Consider the following 20,963-nt stretch of genomic DNA (forward strand, 5'->3'; position numbering starts at 1 on the left):
TGCAGGAGCTGAACATTTCCTTTTTAACAGGCTGGAGCTCAGAAGTGCTTCTTAGTGGGTGGGTCAGCTTGGATGGATATCTGCAAGCCTCCTTTCCTTCAGCAAGCACTCAGAACAGCTCCATTAGTGTTCATGGAAATTCTGAGCATGCATCAAGGAAAAAACAGCCACAAATAACACGGTCTACTTTCCAAATCTCCAAAGCACATCTCTGCAATCATTTTACTTTCTAACTATCACCACCGAAACCTTTCAGCCACAGAGCAATTTGTTTTCAACTTACTCTGGATCCTTAAGTTAGCAGATCTTTTCGGTTGCTTATAAATGAAGCTCCCGACTCCCAGTCTCTCTCCCTGGCTCCAGCTTCTTCTTCACAGCCTGTTAACAAAAATTAACCAGTTCCTGCTTAGAACCAGTCCATACGCCTTCACCCGTTGTTCAGAGCCCTTCAAATCTGGTCCTGGTCCTTGCCTTCCTCTCCTGCCTCATTTCCATCTACTCTTCACCCTGCTTTCCTCTACTCAAGCCACACCAATCACCCTCCAGATATTTCACAGGTCTGAGTCTTTCCATATTTTGCTTTCTCAGTCAGGCATATGCCTCAATCACCCAATTAACTACTTCTGCCCTTTAAGACTGCACACAGGTATCACCTCCTCCAGGAAGTATTACCTGATTGGATTAGATGCCTTTTCTGTACACCACAAGTAGCCATCCAACTATTCTATAGTTACGGAGACCTAGTTTGTACCAGACTTTGTTCTAGGTGCTGGAAATACAACAGGGAACAAAACAAAGACTCTGCTTTCATGAAGCTTAAATTCAACTAAATTTATTGGGGTAACACTGGTTACTAACATTATGTAAGTTGCAGGTGTACAATTCTGTAATATGTCATCTGTATTCTGCGTTGTGTGCTTACCACCCAACATCTAGTCTGCTCCCATCACCATGCATTTGACCCTTTTATCTTCTTTTTCTTCCCCCCAACCCTCCCTTCATCTTTGGTAACCACCATATTGCTGTGTCCATGAGTTTGTGTTACCTTTAGTGGGGAGACAGAATCAAAAGCACAACCACAGAACATGTGGATACCTATAGAACAATACACAGGATATTATGGTAGGGGAAGCATAGGGAACTAGGTAGAGAGTAGCATTTTAGAGACGAAAATAGCATGTGAATGCTTTGACGGGAGTGACAAGATGAGATTTCCAGTTCTGATATGCTACTTTGTTTCTAGCACAGGAAGATAAATTTGAAGAGGTTAAGACTGGGTACAAAGGGACCAGCTAGGAAGCCATGTAGCCATGTGGGCAACAGAGGATGAAGTCCTAAATTGGTACTAGAGATGGAGAAGAGGCAAGAGATTCTAAAGCAGTGGTTCTCAACCTTTCTAATGCCGCGACCCTTTAATACAGTTCCTCATGCTGTGGTGACCCCCAACCATAAAATTATTTTCGTTGCTACTTCATAACTGTAATTTTGCTACTGTTAATGAATCGTAATGTAAAGATCTGTGTTTTCCAATGGTCTTAGGCTCTAGAGCAGCGGTTCTCAACCTGTGGGTCGCGACCATCAGAAAACACAGATATTTACATTACGATTCAGAACAGTAGCAAAATTATAGTTATGAAGTAGCAACGAAAATAATTTTATGGTTGGGGGTCACCACAACATGAGCAACTATATTATTAAAGGGTTGCAGCATTAGAAAGGTTGACAACCACTGTTCTAAATATATGTGATGAGTAAAACCATTAGGACCTGGTTGGGTAAGGACTCTGGCTTCTAGCAAGAATGCCTGGGCTACCAGGACTGCCAAGTGAGAAAAGACATGTTATAGCTGAGAAGCCCTCGAGACATCTTGGATGATATATCTGAAACTGAGGGACCATGTACGGTCTGAAGATACAAATTGGAGTGTCATCTGCATGTAACCATAAGAGAGTGAATGAAATGAACCTGGGAGACTGGATCCAATCAAACAGACCTGGGTTTTGAACCTTAGCTCTGCCTTTCACTATCTGTGTGACTTTGGGTAAGTTACTAAACCATTCTGGGACTCACTTTCCTGATCTTTAATTGGATATTATTATTAAAATGTCTATCACAGTGCTGAGCACCTGGTGGGTGCTTAATTATGATTCCAGCTTCAGTACTTCCTAGCAGTGGGAAATGAAACAAGATACCTCTGCCTGGTGAGCCTCAGGGTCTCATCTGCAGTTCCTGCTAGGTATCCACAGTACTCCGTGGAATGGGTGCTCAGTAAATGATTGCTGAATAAATGAAGAAATATTAAAAAACTGAAAAAATATCTACTAACACAACAGATGAGAGGATTAAACAGGCAACGTTAATCTTTTCCTTTCTGTGCTTGCTTTTTAACCCATCCCCTCTTTTTTTGTATTTTAAATCTCTCCTTTTTATTAGCTCCTTCTTTGCAGATTACAAACATGCTCCAAGTCTCCCCTAAGCTCAAAAAACCTTTCTTGGGTCTTACTATTTCTCTAAATTCTTTGCAATAATTTTTCATTTTCATCAACTATACTTTTTCTCAACCCAAAACACTTTTCAATGAACAAGCCATATCTTTTGTTTTACGGGGGAAAAAAGTCCCAGTTTATTATTACTTATAAAAAAGCAAATATCATTTACATAATTGTTCCAAGAGGCCTATGTAGAGGTATTTTATTTTAAAATATATATGCATGGATTTTTTTTCACTACAGTAATTCATTTCAAGAGGAATTTCATTATGTAGCTTCTACAGAACCTTAAAATGAGAGTGTCACATATTCAAATAAGCCTGAGAGTGGGGATGCTACAGGCCAGTTCTTCATTAGGAGCCTCAGCATGGGGGCTCCGAAGACCAACACAGAAGGTCTTCCAGGGAGAGCTGAAACATTCAGATAAGTGAGTTCTGGAAAGAAGGGGTAGTTGGCTGGCTCTGGCAGGCTCACCCCTGGGGTAGAGCAAAGAGAACAGACAGGGGAGTTCTGAGAGGCACCAGAGCCATCTAAACTCAGGGGGATGGAACTGTGTGAGCGGCAGCAGTAATTGAGTTTCAGTTACCTGCAGGGTGGCGAAATAAAGTAGTAACTTCATCTGCCTGACATGGGGGAAGTTTAGAGGTGTCCTTGGCATACTCACAGTGAAATCCGTCACCCTTTGCTGTGTTGGGTGATGGCAACCGTACAGCGCTTCCTAGTGACAGCCTGTGCACGTCCTGTTAGGCAGCACCAGCACACTACAGCTAATGAAGCATTTCCTGCAGGCCTGTCTCCCAGGGCTCTCTGCATCCTCTGTCTGAAGGAATGGCACCATGGGAAAATTTAGCGCAGCCAGCATCAGCCATCACCCAAACTCAAAAGAGTCTTTGAATGGCAGAGAGGGGCACATTTTCTTTTCTGCCCAGCCCAGGGTTAAAACCATCCTCAGGTCATTTTTTGTGGGTCTGTACAAACGTGCCGACCGGCAGCGAGCCGTTCTTCACCTGAGCCCGGATTTCAGCTCGGTGCTTTAATGTGAAGACCAGGGCTCTCACCGTCCGCCGGTAGGGCCCATTAATGAGGCGGGAGCAGAGATGAAACGTTTCCCGCTCAATATTTTCAACCAGTAGGTGATCCATCTAAAAAACAGCAAAATTATCAAATTAGGGCCTTGCAACACATAAGAATTAAAAACAAGAGAGGCTGAAGCACTCTGCTCAGAGGCTTCCATTAATCAACTGAAATTCAAGGACATCTACTTCCTGTCACAAGAGAAACAGGAAGAGCAAATTAATTCCACCCTGGCAATTAAGGAACAAGGCCATGTGCTTTGTGACAGGGACCTCATTCACAACCCCTGCCGGGTGGTAATATTTGCCATTATAACAGGAAACTGGCCTGAACTAAGCAACGGGTACTGGGCCCTGTACTTTACCAACCAGGAAACAAAGACCAAGGATAATAAATCAGTGTAACAGTTTATACTTTTTTGGGGTTTGTTTTAAAAGTGCCTTTTAACCCCTTACTGCATCTCAGAAACACTGGATCTGGATCTTAACATGTGTGTAGATCACTTTTCACATTTAATGCTCACAACTCCTATTGTCTCATTTTGCAGATGAGGAAATGGGTTCAAAGGTAAAGAAAGGTTCATGGTCTCACAACTACTAAGAGGCAGAGCTGGGACTCTGACCTGGAGCCCCAACTTCAAAGTTCATGTTTCTGCCCTTTCACTGCACTGACTGTCCCCTCAACATTCTAACTGACCAGTAGAGTTTGAGGAGATGCTTGCCGGGTCAGCTAAGCACAGCAGACTTAGGGGATGGGACCTGTAGCAATTCCAGGGTGGTGTGGCTCAGGCCCAAGTCCTCCTAAGGTCGAAGACATAATCAAAGTAGGACAGGTCTGGGACTTGGTCCACACGGTCTGGATCCAAGCCAGGTTGGGCTGCTGGTCAGGGGGCTCCTCAGCCCCACCTTCCTTTCCAGGCCTATCCCCTCTCTAGTCCTGAGCACCGCCGAGCATGAGCCTACTAAGCTGCTTTCACACACCTCTATCTGCTACACAGATACTTGTTCCCTCAAGGTACACTTTCCCTAGGAAATACATTCTTATTTGTATGTCAAAACTTAGCTAAAAAGCAAAATACAAGAAAGCAAATCCTAGCTCAGAGGACTGAAAGTTCTTCTTTGGGCTGCCACATGTCCTGAGTTCCCCTTAGTCATTACCACAATATACTACAATTATCCATTTTTTGGATAGTGAGTTCCTAGAATACAGTGAGTTCCTTGAATACAGGACACAAATTTTTCTCTCTTACTTGCTTTCCCCCCTTCATTCAAATGTTTATTCAGCACTTACAATGTGCTAGGCTCTGTGTTTGGGGAGAGGAAAAAGCAGTGAATAAGGCCAGCACTGTCTGTGACTCCATGGAGAGCACAGGCCAGTAAGAAGCAGTGAACATGGGTTATTAGTGCACCGAGTGCTAGGAAAGAGGACAGGAATACATGCTGGGCGCAGAGCTACAGCAAAGGGACCCAACCCCAGAGGGCAGTGCCTGGCTTTGAAAGGAAATGCTGTTTAACTTGAGACTTGAAGAATGAGTAGGGTCTGGCTAGGTAAAGTAGGCACGTGCTTTGTGATAAATTCACTGATCTGTACATATATCTCTTGTGTACTTTTGCTATATTTTATTTATTTGTATTATTTTTTTGGTTAATCCTCACCCAAGGATATTTTTTCCATTGATTTCTAGACAGAATGAAAGGAAGGGAGGAAAGAGGAGAGACAGAGATAGACACACACACACAGAGAGACACTGATGAAAGAGAGAAACATTGGTCAGTTGCCTCTTATACACACTCTGACTGAGGAGCAAACCTGCAACCTGGGTATGTGCCCAGGAATCGAACCCACGACCTTCTGGTGTCTGGGACAACACTCCAACCAAACCACACTGGCCAGGGCTATACACTATTTAAAAAGAAAAGTTTAAGAAAAAAGTGTACCAAAAATAGAAAAGAGTCACCTGACACTTGATAAAATACCCTAATATAAGGAATAGATAGACCGAAACAAATAGAAAAAAGAAACTTGGAAGAAATAAGGACCGCAGTGAGCAGAATAGGACTGAGAGAGAAAGAGAGGGACAGAGAATGAATATGTAGGCCCAGACATCTGCTGAGGTATAGCAGACAAAAGACCTTCCGGGAAGTTTGTGGTCCTGATGACTGACTTGATTAGGCTTATGCTAGGGTGAGTAGACTTGGCTTGACGCCGTGGCTCTCCAGAACCCAGACATCTCAAGCTTTTCATGGCCTCCTGGGTGGGCAGCGAACTAGCCCCTGGCCTGAGGCAGCCCTGGAAGCAGGTTACTTTAGAAGGCTGGAAGGGTGGCCAGTTGTATGGTGAGCATTTGTCCAGCAACATTTGCCAGAGAGGCTCCTCAATCCATGTGAGGATGGTTAGTCACTGTTTAGAGATTCACTTAGTTTAACAGTCAAGAAAAAGGTGGGTATTTTTTTAGGGGAATGGTTGTTTGGGGAAAAAGGGTATATATACTTTTGCAAAACAGATCATGGCCATTCCACTGAATTATAGTATATATTTTAAAAAAGAATTCTGACAATGCCTTGGAATTTGCATAAATGGATACTCATACATACTTTATTTAGCAAATAGTTACCGAGTTGCTACTCTGAGTCTGGCCTGATCTGGGTATTAGGGAGACTGAGCAGAAAAGACCTGCCCCTGCCATCCAGGAATCACAGTCTAGAAAGGCGACTGCACGTACACAGAAAACCACTGGGTAGTGGAATAGGTGTTCTACCAACAATGTGATGGGAACAGGGAGCAAGCATGTAATAATTCTCATCCATGCCTTCTTATTAAATGAAGGCCAATCAGAATAAAGAAATGAAGAAAAACATGAGTGATATTAAAATGTAAGTTATACAGGATAATAATTCATCATGTACCTTTTTGTATAAAAGTTCATTGCACAAAGTGAATGAATTTAAAACTGCCCTTGGATAATCCAAACCAACCCAAATTGTTGAGTCCTTTCCAATGGGTCCTAACCTGGTGATTTAGGTAAGCCCTTTTGGGACTTAGCTAAAGGACCAGAGTCTCACTGATGCCTTGAGAAGGGGCTTTGCTGTGAAATGCACTTGTAGAAATGGGAATAGGAACGCTGCAAGAAACCTAGGGATTCATTTTGGGACCATATCCCTTCTCTGTGTCTTATGATCTTCCTGGTCTCCTCCCCATAGGTTTTTGCTCCTCTCCATTTGCCTTACTCACTACTAATTCTAACTGCCTTATTCTCTCCCCATATTCTACACATTTCTACCCACGGCTTCTGCTTCTTCATAACTCCTCCAACTTCTGTTCCAACACTCCCACTGTTGTTTTCTTAGCATTTCCTAGTTCACATGTCTCAGAGACAGAGAATCTGATTTACCTTCCCTATCTATTTGTACCTGTGAGTTATTCAGTTGTCCAATCCTAGAAAAATTGGTTATAGCTGGGAAAAGATATAAAACATGACCACCTAGAGCTCTTTCATCAAGAATTCTGGCCTCAGTGGGAAATGGTGCCATAATCAATTAGTGATGTCTGCCACATCTGTAAGCCCTTTGAAAGCAAGGGAACAAGGTCTTTTTTATGTGTGTACCTTAAATGTAGAACTTCCCACGTTGTACTGTAACTGTTTATTTGTCTATCTCTTTCAGAAGCCTATAAGCCCTTTTAGGGATGATAATGTGCTGGATCCATTTCTAAATTCCCCATGCCTAGCATAGGTACAAGCACATGGTAAGAGCTCAGTAAATATTCGTTAAATGAATGTCCTTCCCCCCGCCCCATGTAACCTCCCTCCTTTCCTGCTCTTTCAATAACATCCGACACATAGCAAATAAGATATGAAATATAATGTTTCTATTTTATATGTATTTTCAAGTTAGCGAAATCCTACCCCTCTTGCAAAGGCCAATTCAATTACCATCTCTTCCATAAAACCTTCCCAGATTCCCCTATCGGATTTCATATACTGTCCTTTGTCTACACCCTTTGCTTGTACCCATTTCAGATATATTTCATCTTGCCTTCTATTAGTCATTTACAGGCTCTCAGCCAGGAGACAGTAAGCTTTCTTAAGATAGGGAATGCAACTCACTTATGTTTGCATTCTCCCTGGCACTAGTAATAGCAGTACTAAACATTTGTTGAATTGAATATCCACTGGAAGCAAATTTTGTGTGAGTTGTAGCACACAGAGCATGATTGGATTTGTACCTATCTACCCACACTCCTTTTTGGCCACTTAAATACATTTATGAAAGAGCTGGTCAAAGCCAGAGGTGCAGTCTGAGGCCATTAAACAAAGAAAAAACTAACAGTCCCATATGGGGACGTACCCCTGACCTGGATCTCATTAGCACCATCTGACAACCAACTGGGCCAACCAGCCAGTGTTTCATAACTCTTAATGATACAGGCTCACTTTGAGAATCAGGTTCATTTTTTTTAATGACATAATAGGAAAATGATCACAGGCCATGAGATAGGAAGGAGAGTGGATAATGAGGAAGGGGAAGTAAGAGAATGACACCACAGGGGATGTTCATATGAGGAAAGATCTAAAATGTAGGGAAGAACAAAGAAGATCCGGAAGGGAGAAAGTAAAGGGGAATGGAGCCAGGGTCTCAACAATGGAGTTTTTATTCATCTATTCCATTATTCCAAGAACAAGGAAACAATCTATGAATCTGGAAAGCAAGATCTATACAGTAATAAAGAGATACATTTGGCTGTGTGTATATTCCTCATCTGTGGTTTTCACTACAAAAGAATATAACCAAAACAAATAACATGAAAACATTTATTTTCTACAAAAAATGTAATGAGTAGATCTGTAAAAACACATGCTAGGATCAGATTGTAAAGGCTTTTTAGTCACCGGGCCAATAACTTACCCAATGGTTTACTACTGCCTGATAAAGTACATTTGTGGAGATTGGATGTCTGATTTGAATGCACTCAACATTGGTTACTGTCAAAGACCAGATACTGAATTAGACGGGTCACTGATTTACCCTAACATGGTAATGTTTCAGATGATAATAGGTGCTAAGAGTTAACTTTTATGCAAAAGTGTTTATAATTCTTCAACATATCAAACTGATCAAATTATTGTCAAATACTGTTTATGCAAGAAACACAGATTGATTCTTTTTTTTTTTGGCCAAGGAAGAAAGAAAGATGCATACTTTTAATTTTTAAAATTTACTCTTTGGGAACAAAACCACTCAACTATGCTTAATCTGATATTTTTTTCCAATTATGTTGGAAAGCACTAACGAATGTATCACTTTTTTAACTTTGAAACACTTGAGTGCTTACCACTTGATGTGCCATTTAAAGGATAATTAATGGATAAACTAAAAGGATAATTATTATGGAGTTTAATATAGTAGGCAAACTGCTCATTAATCCTTACAAGCATTGCTTCGTTATTATAATTTACTTAAAAAGATACCACAGGGAACTGGAATTTACCACCACATTAACTACATATTATATACCCATACTCTATGTTTCTGTAATAATTTTGATTTAAAAAATAAACTTTATTTAAAATATCAAATAGCAAGTCTTGTTGGCTAATCAATATTCTGGAAAGTTATTTATTTAGACTTACAACCTTCATATTTTTTTCTCTCTTCCAAGGGCTTAATATTCATATTAAAGCTTCCTTTAGGAAAAGAAAAGCAAACTTAATAGCATAGCAATTTGCTGAACTATCAAATAACACTGAAAATTATAAAAATGAAAAAGTAACCATATATAGAAAAGGATATACAAAATTATACTAACTGATATTGATCAAGATGAAAAAGACAACATAAATGTAAATTATTGTTAATTTTCTGCAATGTTGTTTAAATAATCAATAAAACTATCTTATAGAACATTTGGCATATAATTGGCTCTTAATAATCTGGGGAAATCACATTATAGCATTCATTTAAAAAGTTATAATAATTTACCAAACAGAAAATGCACCAAAATGCTAATAAGATTATATCTGGGTGGTAAGTTCAATGGTGATCTTATTTTTCCTTTCTATGTTTTTCACATTTTCTAAGTGTGTATTTAAAAATCCAAAACTATATTTTAAAAAGTAAATAATATACCATGAGTTCATTTGCCCTTCTTTTGTGGATGCATAATTGAGACAGAAAGGTTAAAATATTTTTTTCAGAGAATATAGTAACAGATCTAGCATTTAAATCAGACTTCTGCATTGCTTCTTTGTTAAAAATATTATTCTTAAAGAAATTTTGATAGGGATACCCTAAAAAGGAGAAAATATATAAATGTTATATGTCTGATTTTTCCAGAGTATAAATTGACATATAAAATTTGTTTGATGATGGTGATTAATACTATTGTTAATGAGCAAAAATCCTTCTAGCATGTGTACCTCAAGCCTAATGTCATCTGAACTGTTGGCTATGAAGATGATAGGAATTATGTCTAGCCAAATGATTATATGCTTTAGAATGTGTACAAAAAATGGGGGAGTAGAATCTTTTCAATAGACAGCTATTTCTTTTGCCACTGATATTCCATAACAGAGTCCATTCCAGAATTTTTGCTTCAGTGGAAAAAGAACAAATTTTAAACGGAAGGAGCCCACCTAGCCAGCGTGACTCAGTGGTTGAGCGTCGACCTATGAACCAGGAGGTCAAGGTTCGATTCCTAGTCAGGGCACAAGCCCGGGTTGCGGGCTCAATCCCCAGTGGAGGGTATGCAGGAGGCAGCGATCAATGATTCTCTTTCATCATTAATATTTTTATCTTTCTCTCCCTCTCCCTTCCTCTCTGAAATTAATAAAAATATATTTAATAAAAATAAAATAAATGGAAGGAGCCAACATGCACTAAGTGACTTGTAATCACCAGGCACTATACCAAGGGGTGGGCAAACTTTTTGACTCGAGGGCCACAATGGGTTCTTAAACTGGACCGGAGGGCTGGAACAAAAGCATGGATGGAGTGTTTGTGTGAACTAATATAAATTCAAAATAAAGGAGCGGAGGGGAGAGCAAGAGAACCGGATAGAACAGCCGGATCCGGCCCGCGGGCAGTAGTTTGCCCAAGGCTGCACTATACTATTCTTTTGTATAAACAGTCCATTTACTCTTTCCAATAACCTTAGGTGGTAGGAACAATAACCATTTTACAATTAAAAAAAAAATCAAGCCTTGCCCTGGCCGGTTTGGCTCAGTGGATGGAGCGTCAGCCTGCGGACTGAGGGGTCCAGGTTCGATTCCAGACAAGGGCACATGCCCAGGTTGTGGGCTCGATCCCCAGTGGGGGGCATGCAGGAGGCAGCCGATCCATGATTCTCTCTCATCATTGATGTTTCTATCTCTCTATCCCTCTCCCTTCCTCTCTGAAATCAATAAAGAAATATATACATTTAAAAAAAATCAGGCCTCATGTTAAAAGATTTGCCTAAGGTGCCACAGCTAGAACGTACTAGAGCCAGGGTTTTAATTCAGGTTTGCTAGTTCCTTTCTATAACACTGTCTCCCAGAATGATTATAAATCCAGAACCCTTAAAGAAAAAACAGAATAAAGCCACAGCACTAAGACTATGTAAATTCATTTTGAAAATGTGAGGCTCATTTAACCAAGAGCTCCTAATAATCACATTACAACCAGACATTACCTCTAATTCCAGCGCTTCTGAGAGTAATTTCTGGGCATTTTTCCTAAGTGCCTCGGTTTTGGAATCACTTCGGACTTCAATAGAAGGTCTATCTGCATGTTTCTCAATGAAAGTTCTCCACTCAGTGTAAACTTCTTTGGCAAGACAAGCCACTTCTGAATCTGAGTGTTGACGCATCTTATTCACCGTGTGACCTGGAGCAAGAGAAGAGAAACCAAAGGAAAGGTGGTTCTGTCTTCTGAAAAGTACAGGACTAGATGGACTGATGTGTGTATGGCACTTAGAAAATCATTCACATTCCTAAGGATTTTAAGGCTCTGTGCAAATGAAGACCATTTCTCAAAGACTGGGATTACAAGATAATGATAATCACTGAGGGAGAATCACTGGACTAGCCAATGTATTAAGTCATAAAATAGAAACACGACCAAAAGATACTTAAAACAAAACAACTAAGGTACCAACTCCTTAATCCAAAAATTGCAATATAAGAAAGTGAATTAAGCATTTTTCTTATCTTTTTTGGTACATATTATATTTCAGAACAACCAAATAGCTCTAGCTATTGAGGAAATGTTTTTTGTTGTTGTTGTTAGTCCTCACCCAAGGATATTTTCCATTGAATTTTTAGAGAGAGTGAATGGGAGGGGGAGAGTCAAAGAGAGAGAGAAACATCGATGTGAGAGAGACACATTGATTAGTTGCCTCCCACACATGCCCTGACCAGGGTGGGGATTGAGCCTGCAACCAAGGTACATGCCCTTGACCAGAATCAAATCCTTGGTGAGTCCATGGGCTGACGTTTTATCTACTGAGCCAAACTGGCTAGGGCGAGGAAATGTTCTTTATTCAGCTAATAAATGTAAAAAGATTGACAGAATTAAAAAAAAAAATTGTAGCCCATGATGAAATAATTCACTCAGGTGCTAATCATCAGTAGATCAATTCATTCAATAAAAGGTTGATGGGAAAATTTATAATGGAGGAATGAGCTGTCATGACCTGAACCACTAATCAATTTGACACAGGCACCATCACACACAGGTAGCATTTCACACCCCTACCTATGAAATATTCTTGCCCCTCCTCCCAGAGAAAAGATGAACCAGAATCCAATGCTAACTTCCAGTTTATAGAAAATATAAGAGGCAGAGGAATAGGTTATAGTATGAGGAAACAGATTCAGAATGTGGCACATTCTACAGGACAACAGACCTGGTTTCTATAATAGTCAATGGCATTTTTAAAAAAGGGGAACAAGGTCACAGACTGCTTTAGATTAAAACAGGCTTTTGAGTCCAAACTACTAAATGCAATACATTTGGAGCCCCTTAATGCCATCTTCTATAGTAGCCAGAAAGGTCTTTATTTAACTTTATGATTTTCTCTTTTAGGGTTTTTTTTTTTCCTAAAACATAAACCTGACCATTTCACTGCTCTACTTAAATCTTTCAATTCTATATCCAAATTCATATCTTGTCACACAAGTCCCTTCAATCATCTGCCACCCTCCCACCTGCTTTCTAGCTTCATTTCCAGCTACCATCCCACTGTCATCTATACTCCAGCTACTTGTAGCTCCTAAAACACTTCAATATTTTGAAAGTCTCTGCTTTTGAACATATTTTCCAATAAACATTCTGTCTGCCTAGAATACTTTCTTCCCCCTTCATCTGGTTAACTTCCATTCTGCCTTTCAGACTCAGTCCCTCCTCTAGGAAGTCTTCTTTAACACCCCTAGGCTTGGTTGTATGTCTCCTCTGTGCTTCCTTAGCACCTTGGGCTTTTGTTTATCACAATAATTATTATAATTAGTTGCAATTAGACCAGTTATCTCTCTTGTCCACCAAAGAGAGCTCCTTGAGGGTAAGAGTTGTGATTTGTTCATTTCTGTACCTCTAACAGACAGCACCATGGCAGGAGCTAGGGATCAGAAGAGTGGGTTCGATAAGTGTTGTGGAGAGACAGGCCCACATGAAGAATAACTTATTTTTACTAAAATATGTAAAACAAGGGGAAAACTACTATATTATATGATGAAAAGTTAGTAAAAGAATGCCAATACTGAAGTTAATTTGTAAATGTAATGTAATCTCAATAGGCTGTTTGTATTAGAAGACAAGCAGTATTTCTAGACTTATTATAGAAACTAGAGGCCCGGTGCACAAAATTTGTGCACGGGAAGGGGGGGGGTGTCCCTCAGCCCAGCCTGCATCCTCTCCAATTCGGGACCCCTCGGGGGATGTCCGACTGCCAGTTTAGATTGGACATCCTCTCACAATCCGGGACCGCTGGTTCCTAACCGCTCACCTGCCTGCCTGCATGACCGCCCATAACCCCTCTGCCTGCCTGCCTGATCACCCCTAACTGCCTCTGCCTGCCTGTGGGCCTGATTGCCCCTACCTTGCCCCCCTGCCAGACTGATCGCCCTTACCTTGGCCCCTGCCGGCCTGATTGCCCCTACCTTGCCCCCTGCTGGCCTGATCGCCCCTACCTTGTCCCCCTGCCAGCCTGATCGCCCCTAACCGCCTCTGCCTCAGCCCCCAGCCTAAGCCGCAGTCTGGTCCCCCTCTGTCAGAGGCAACCTGGCCGATCAGGGGAAGGTGCCACTCCCATCACCCTGCTGCTGCTGCCACTGGCGGCCACCATGGGCCTTGCAGCCGTGCATGCAGCTGCCTGAGCCTTGGGCCTCGCAGCTGGGCGCGGCTGCCTGAGCTTTGGGCCGGCCCTCACAGTGGCAGCCGCCATCCGCCATCCGCCATCCGCCACCCACCATCTATGGCTTGTCTGAGCCTCAGGCTGGCCCTCCCAGTGGCAGCTGCCATCCGCAGCTTGCCTGAGCCTCAGGCAGCTGCTGCAGCTTTGTCCGGAAGGACATCCGGATGGTCATCTGGAAGACGTCTGCCCTAATTAGCATATTACCCTTTTATTAGTATAGATATAAATGGGTAAAAGTCTAAAATACTATTTTGGAAAAGAGGAATTATCCAGCATGTAGCCTTATAAGATACTAGAGGCCCGATGCATGGATAGGGTTCCTAGGCCTGGCTGGAGATCAAGGCCGATAGGGGCCTTCTGGCTGCTGGCCAGGGCCTTCCTTCTGGCTGCCGCCCGGGGCCTTCCTTCATTCTGCACTGCCCTCTGGTGGTCAGTGCACATCATAGTGAGTGATCGAACTCCCAGTCTCCTGGTCGAACTTCCAAGGGGACACTTTGCATATTAGCCTTTTATACATATAGAAGATTAGGACATATTATAAACAACAGTTAAAATTATATGAACTAGCACCAGAAAATAAACCTAATGAATAAAAAAATGAAGCACAGGAATAGACCTCATTATATACAAGAATTCAATATATACTAAAAAGAGTCATCATTGAACAAAAGGAAGCAGAAAAAGGATTTCAATTTGGGGAAATGGTCAAAACCATTTAAAAGGTTTATCAGCTTATGCCAACCATATAGCCTAACACTTAATGATTCCCTTACCCTCTACATTTGCTGAAGGCCCATCTCTGTATCCTAGGCACTAGTCATGCAGGGCTGACCAAGAATATGCTCCTGCTTTTAAGATTCTGTGAAGGGTATCCTGCAGGTGAAAAAGAAATATAACTCTGAAGGCAAGACAAGAGTCTTTAACTTCTCACTCTAACCAATTATCTACCTGGAAATTTCATCTAGCCATTCCACTGCCCAGGGAAAGGAATACATCGACACTCATCACAATATGCAGAACACTCGGAATAAATGTCTCCGGGTGCTTCCTAGCTGGCAATGCTTATGAGGTGGTCTAAAATACACACATCACTTAAAAGCTGGCCACTACTCAATACTTTTCTTTTCTGAGCAGAGTTCTCTATATTCTTGAGATTATTCATTTAGCAAGCAAAATTTTGTTGGTCACTGTTATAGATGCTAAAAATACAAAGATAAACAAGACACTGGAGGACCTCAAGACCTAAATTCAGGTCATTTTAATACTTTTACAAAGCACCTACTTTATGCCTGGTGCTGATGGTACAGAGATGGAAAAGACCCAGTCCCTGGAATTTGACATACACTCACCTTGCACCAAGGTATGCAAAGAAGGTATGTGTACACAAATATTCATTCCAGTACCGTTTGTGATAGTGAAAAGCTAAAACAACCTAGAAGCTCATCATTAAAGATTCACTTGGTTAAATAAATTATAGTCCATTTAAACAATAAATATTTTGCAATTACTAAGTACTAGAATAGCTCAACATATAGTAACACAGAAAGATGATTAATTTATTCAGTTAAGTGGAAAAAACAGGTTCTTAGAAGAACATGCACAGTATGAGCCAGTATTTTTTTCAATTACATTTGTGTATACATATAAACACGTGTTTATTTACAGAGGGAAAAGTCTAAAAGAATTGACAATGAAATTATTAGTGAGTCTCTTCTGAGTGGTGGGACTGGGTGTGCCTATGCAGTCCAGCTCACAATCTTGTGGGTGGGCTCAACCTGTAAGCAATCCTAACAGTGCGAGGTGTGCTGTAATAGAGGTGCATTCAGGCTGCTTTGGAACAGAGATCCTTCTATCTGTTCCCAACCTTATCCTCTTCTCTCTCCAAGAAAGGCACTATTGATCCAGCTTTATATATGAGAACTGAAGACACAGAAATCTCGCAGAGTCCTCTATTTGTCGAACCAATGGACCTTCTCCAACCTCATGTACTTGATCCTTTAATAGCATCTGACACTGCTTTCTTCATTCTGAAATATTCTCTTCCACTGCTTTTTGAGATACCACCTGTTACTGGTTCTCTTCTTCCTTCTCTATCTCTTCTGCGGGCTGACTTGCTCAGCCTTTATCTGTGAACCCCAGCTGGGGTGTTGTCCTTGGGCTCTTCTCTTGTTTCTCCACCTGCCTTCCCTGAGTAATCCCACCCACTCCTGTGGTCCAATTACTATACGCAAGCAGATGACTACCAAATATGTATCTCTAGCCCAAATTCCAAATTCCAGTCCCCTATTGGACATCTCTACATGCTTATTTTGCAAGCACCTCTAACTCAACATTTCAAAAATAGAAAATGGAAATCATTATTATCCCCCTCAGTCCCTCACACAATGGCACCACCATTCACCCATCATATTAGGCTCCTTAACATCTATTATATCTTTCCCTTTCCCTCCTCAGCTCCCTCTTCATCCTCACTGCTGCCCTGATTCACGTCCTAATCACCTCTCTACAGGTCTACTGCAAAGATTTATTAACCAACCTTTGTTCCCACCCAGTCTGGCCTTCTCCAATTTAACCTCTATACTGATGTCAAAAATAACCTTTTAAAACACAATTTTATCACATCATTCCCTTACCAAAAACTCTTCAGTGGCTCTCTCCACTGCCCTCAAATTAATTTCTAAGTATAGCATTCAAGCTCTGAATGACCTGAACTCTTTGGCCTTACCTCTCACCAGGTCGCCCTCTTTTCTCCCTCCCCTCAAACCCAACCCTCCTACCCCTTTAGCTCCATGCACTAAGTTCTAGCCACAGAGAGCAGCTTGCACATTTTCGTTTTGGTTCAGGCTGTCTGGCCTTCTTACATTTCTGTGCCTTGGCTCACTGTTGCCTCAGCCGAGAATGTTTAAATGCTCACTTTCCCTTCTAAACTTCAAACATCTGGAGGGCAGGAGCCATACTTTACTTCAAGTTATATTCCCAGGTCCCAGAATAGTGCCTTGCACAGAATAGTAAATACATGTTTGCTGAGCTCAATCAAAGTTAAATTAAAAAACTTAAATTTAGCTTTCAAATTGTTGAATATAGATACAGTTAATTGGTAAAATCACACAATTGCAAACAAAATAATGGAACGACACTGTAAAGAATTGAACCCAAAGGCATTGGGGAAATCAAAAGCTCCTAATTCTTACCCATTGCTAAGAATTCTTTCTGCTTACTACTCGATTTCATATGAATTATTTCATTTAATTTTTATAACTAAACAATGAATTAAATACTATTTTTATATCTCATTTTACAAAAAAGAAACTAAAGGTCAGCAAAATAACATGCCCCAGGTCTCACAGCTAGTAAGTGTGGAAGCCAGGATTTGATACAAGTGGCCTGCCTGAATCCAGGGCCTGTACACTTAACTCCTAACACTCTGTGTTTCCCTGTTATTAGGGACTGGAACACAGGGAGTGATCAACAAGGCTCTGTTGAGATAATGTTGTTCACCTTCTTGTTATTCCCAAATCAGAAGAGGACTTGAGAGGTAGTCATACGGCTTAAGACTTCATCTTCTCGGGCCAGGGCAGTGGAGTCCATGTTTCTTGCCTGCAGGCGGCAGTACACCCACAGATAACTCTCTCAGGAGCCCCACCCGGACTGGCCAGGGGGCTCTGCCAATACCAAGGAAACCATGCCAGGAAGGGCAAGGCTATAAGATTTGTTAGCAAGAGGAAGGAGTCTCCAAAAAAAAAGTGACAGCAGGAAAGGCAGTCTGGACAGGAAAAGAGAAAGGGGGGAGGGGAGGCGAGGGAACCCTCTTCTAGAACAAACAAGGCAAAAATAATAAATTTTAGATCACAAAAGGAATTTTGTGGAAACAATAATGATGACAGTTAACCACTGTGCTAAATGCTTTACATTCCAACTCATTTACTCCTCAGGACAACCCTATGAGGTAGGTGCTGTTGTGATTCCCCCATTTTATAGGTAAAGAACCTGAGGAACTAAGGGATTAAGTAACTTGTGAAGGACATGGCAGGACCAGATTTCAAATGCACGCAATTTGGCTATACAGTTCGACCTCCTCTGATTCAGATGAAAAAAAAAATAAGGATCCATGACCTTTTCCCAAGGTCACAAGTTGGTCAGTAGCTACACCAAGAAAGTTAATGATCTGCAAAAAGTCATTATTTGCTCCATGAACTTTTATGTTTTAAAGCAAACAGTGCCACTGGCTGGTCTTATGATCTAAGTTAAGTCCTCTGGGTTTAAGGGTAGGGGGTTTCTGCTTCCCAGCACATTAAGCCAAATTCCCTGCAGGAAGCAGTCTTTCACTCATTTAACAAACATTACCAAATGTTAGGTATGTATCAAGGCCCTGTGCTAGGCATTGGAATAGAATGCTGACCAAGATGCAGCCCTGTACTCAAGGAGCTCCAGGTAGGTCTAAGCACAGGAGAAAGACACCTAAAGAAACTAAATGCATGGAAGTGTTACAGGTCCTAAGACAGTACTGAAGGGGAATCCCAGGGAGGGCCAAAAGGACAGAGGAATCAATTGAGCTAGCAAAGGGGCCAGCAAATACCAAGAAAGAGGCAAATTGTCATCTTGAGTCTTAACAATGACTCAAGGAGGCATGACTCACAGAAGAAGTAGAGAGAACAAAATCGTAGAACCTGAAATAGCATGGCATAATTTGAGGGCTTGTGGCAGACAAAATAATGATCCCCGATGAGAGCCATGTCCTAATCCTCGGAATCTTTCAATATGCTACTTTCCATGGAAAAAAAGACTTTGCAGATGTGATTAAGATTAAGGACCCTGACATAGGATGGATTGTTGGTGGGCCCAATCTAATCACACTCCTTAAAGGTAGAAGAGACAGAAGGGTGGGTCAGAGAGATGAAGTGTGAGAAGAATTCGACCCCCCAGCTCTGAAGATGGAGGAAGGGAACCACAAGCCAAGGAATATAGGTGGCTTTTAGAAACTGAAAAAGGCAGGGAAACAGATTCTCCAGAGTGGAATGTAGCCTTGATTTTAGCCCACTGAGACCCATACTGAAATTCTTTTTTTTTTTAATTGATTTTTAAAGAGAGAGGAAGTGAGAAGGATAGAGAGATGGAAACATCGATGAGAGAGAAAGATCACTGATGGGCTGCCTCCTGCAGCCCCCATTGGGGACCGAGCCTGCAACCTGGGCATGTGCCCTGACCGAGAATCGAAAAGAAAAACATTGATGTGAGAGAGACACATCGACTGGTTGCCTCCCACATGCACCCTGACGGGGGCTAGGAATCGAACCTGCAACCCAGATATGTGCCCTTGACTGTGCAGGCCAATGCTTTAACTACTGAGCACCGTACTGAAGTTCTGACCCACAAAACCATAAGATAATAAATCTGTGCTGTTTTAAACTACTGACTTTGTGGTAATTTGTTACGGTATTATTCAAAGAAAATGAATACAGGAGTCCATAAGTAGTTCAAGATTGCTGAAGAAATAGAAATCAAGGGCACAACTTGAGACCAGAAGGCCATTTGAAAGGTCCTTGCCACTACCTTATCCCATGATCTTGGATAAGTCAAATCACATACCCATTCACTCACTCACTCACTAATTTGTTCATTCAACAAACGTTTTTAGCTTCAAATAGGTTGTTTCATCTGGATCTTGAAGAACAAGTAAATGCTTGCCATAGACAAAGGTGCATTTTTAGGTTTCAGGAGGTAGTATGACATGGTGTAAGAATATCTTAGCTTTGTCACTTATTCTTTGGTTTTTCTAACCTGGGTAAGTTACTTTAAATTCTCTAAACCTTAGTTCTCCCATTTGGCCAAATAACAACATTTACCTTCCAGAATTGGTATGTGGATCAAGTGAGGTCCTAGTTGGGAAAGCACTTAGTAAGTATAGGTTTTCTTGTTGTTAATCAATCATAAATGAAAAATTATCTGAAATCAGATAAATATGATTGACATAAAACTTTTCCCAGAATATTCATTCACACAGCATTGCAAAGTGAAGCATGCTTGTTCACCAGGTTGAGAGTACAAGGCCTAACTCCACGGCCTCATCAGCCATCTACTCGATACTTCCTACCCACTGGGCTCCTTTAAAGTAAAAGTATCCAGTCATAGAGGCCCCATTAAGCGCCAAGTCCAAAGGCTTTTGCCCAGTGAGAACAGTGAGGATACTCATTTCCCTTGCCTCTTAACACACTCTCCTCCTTGGCCTTCATGTCACAATACAAAAGACCTGGCACTCTTCCACTCTCTCTCTACTCCCTCAGCCTCTTCACTGGCTCCTCTTCCTCCTCCCACTTCCCCACCATGGATCTTCCAAGTTCTATCCTTCAGCCCTTTAATCTTTTCTTTTACTCAGAGAACTCATCCACTTAGGTGATTTTAAGCAAATGCTTCCAGGCAAATGACTTCCAAATATGTATTTTTAGTCTAAATCTCTCATATGAACTTCAGTCCCACATCTCCAACTGCCTGCTGAACATTTCTACCTGGAGAGTTAATGTCAGAGCAAAATGCTAGGGACACTGACTAAAATGGGAATACTAGGAGAAAACTTATATTTGAGGTACAAAAGAAAGGGCACTAAATTCTGTTTAAAAGAGGTGAGTTTGAGCAGATGGCAGAACCCATACAGATGATCCAATAAAATAAAGGCACATATGGCTAGGGTCCAGGGCACAATGGCAGCCTGCTGCCAACCAAGAAATAACATTGCCCCAAGAGACTGGGCTCTCATATCTCTGGTGCTAACTCACTATGTGGCCCTGGATAAGTCACTTTATCTCTCTGGGTCTGTTTCCTTCTTTGTAAATTTAGGTAGCCCCCTAACCAGTTTAGCTCAGTGAATAGAGAGTCGGCCTGCAGACTGAAGGGTCCCGACTTTAACTCCAGTCAAGGGCACATGCCCAGGTTGTGGGCTCAATACCCAGAAGGGGGTGTGGAGGCAGCCGATCAATGATTCTTTCTCATTATTGATGTTTTTCTCTCTCTCTCCCTCTC

General features: G+C 41.4%; 1 protein-coding gene across 2 annotated transcripts in view; it reads right to left on the bottom strand.

Moving 5' to 3' along the window:
• Positions 1-2,602: 2,602 nt before the first annotated feature.
• The window catches only part of TCEANC2 (transcription elongation factor A N-terminal and central domain containing 2), a 40,535-nt gene continuing 22,174 nt past the window's right edge, over positions 2,603-20,963 (bottom strand). For both annotated transcript variants that reach the window (XM_080657629.1, XM_080657630.1), the window contains 2 exons: positions 11,232-11,425; positions 2,603-3,631 (listed from right to left, as the gene is read on the bottom strand). In XM_080657629.1, coding sequence (XP_080513755.1) covers positions 3,443-3,631; positions 11,232-11,425 — 383 coding nt within the window. In that variant the 3' untranslated portion in view covers positions 2,603-3,442. The remainder of the gene's footprint in view (positions 3,632-11,231; positions 11,426-20,963) is intronic.

Source organism: Plecotus auritus (assembly GCF_963455305.1).
Source record: "Plecotus auritus genome assembly, chromosome: 2".
In the NCBI taxonomy this organism is placed as follows: Eukaryota; Metazoa; Chordata; class Mammalia; order Chiroptera; family Vespertilionidae; genus Plecotus; species Plecotus auritus.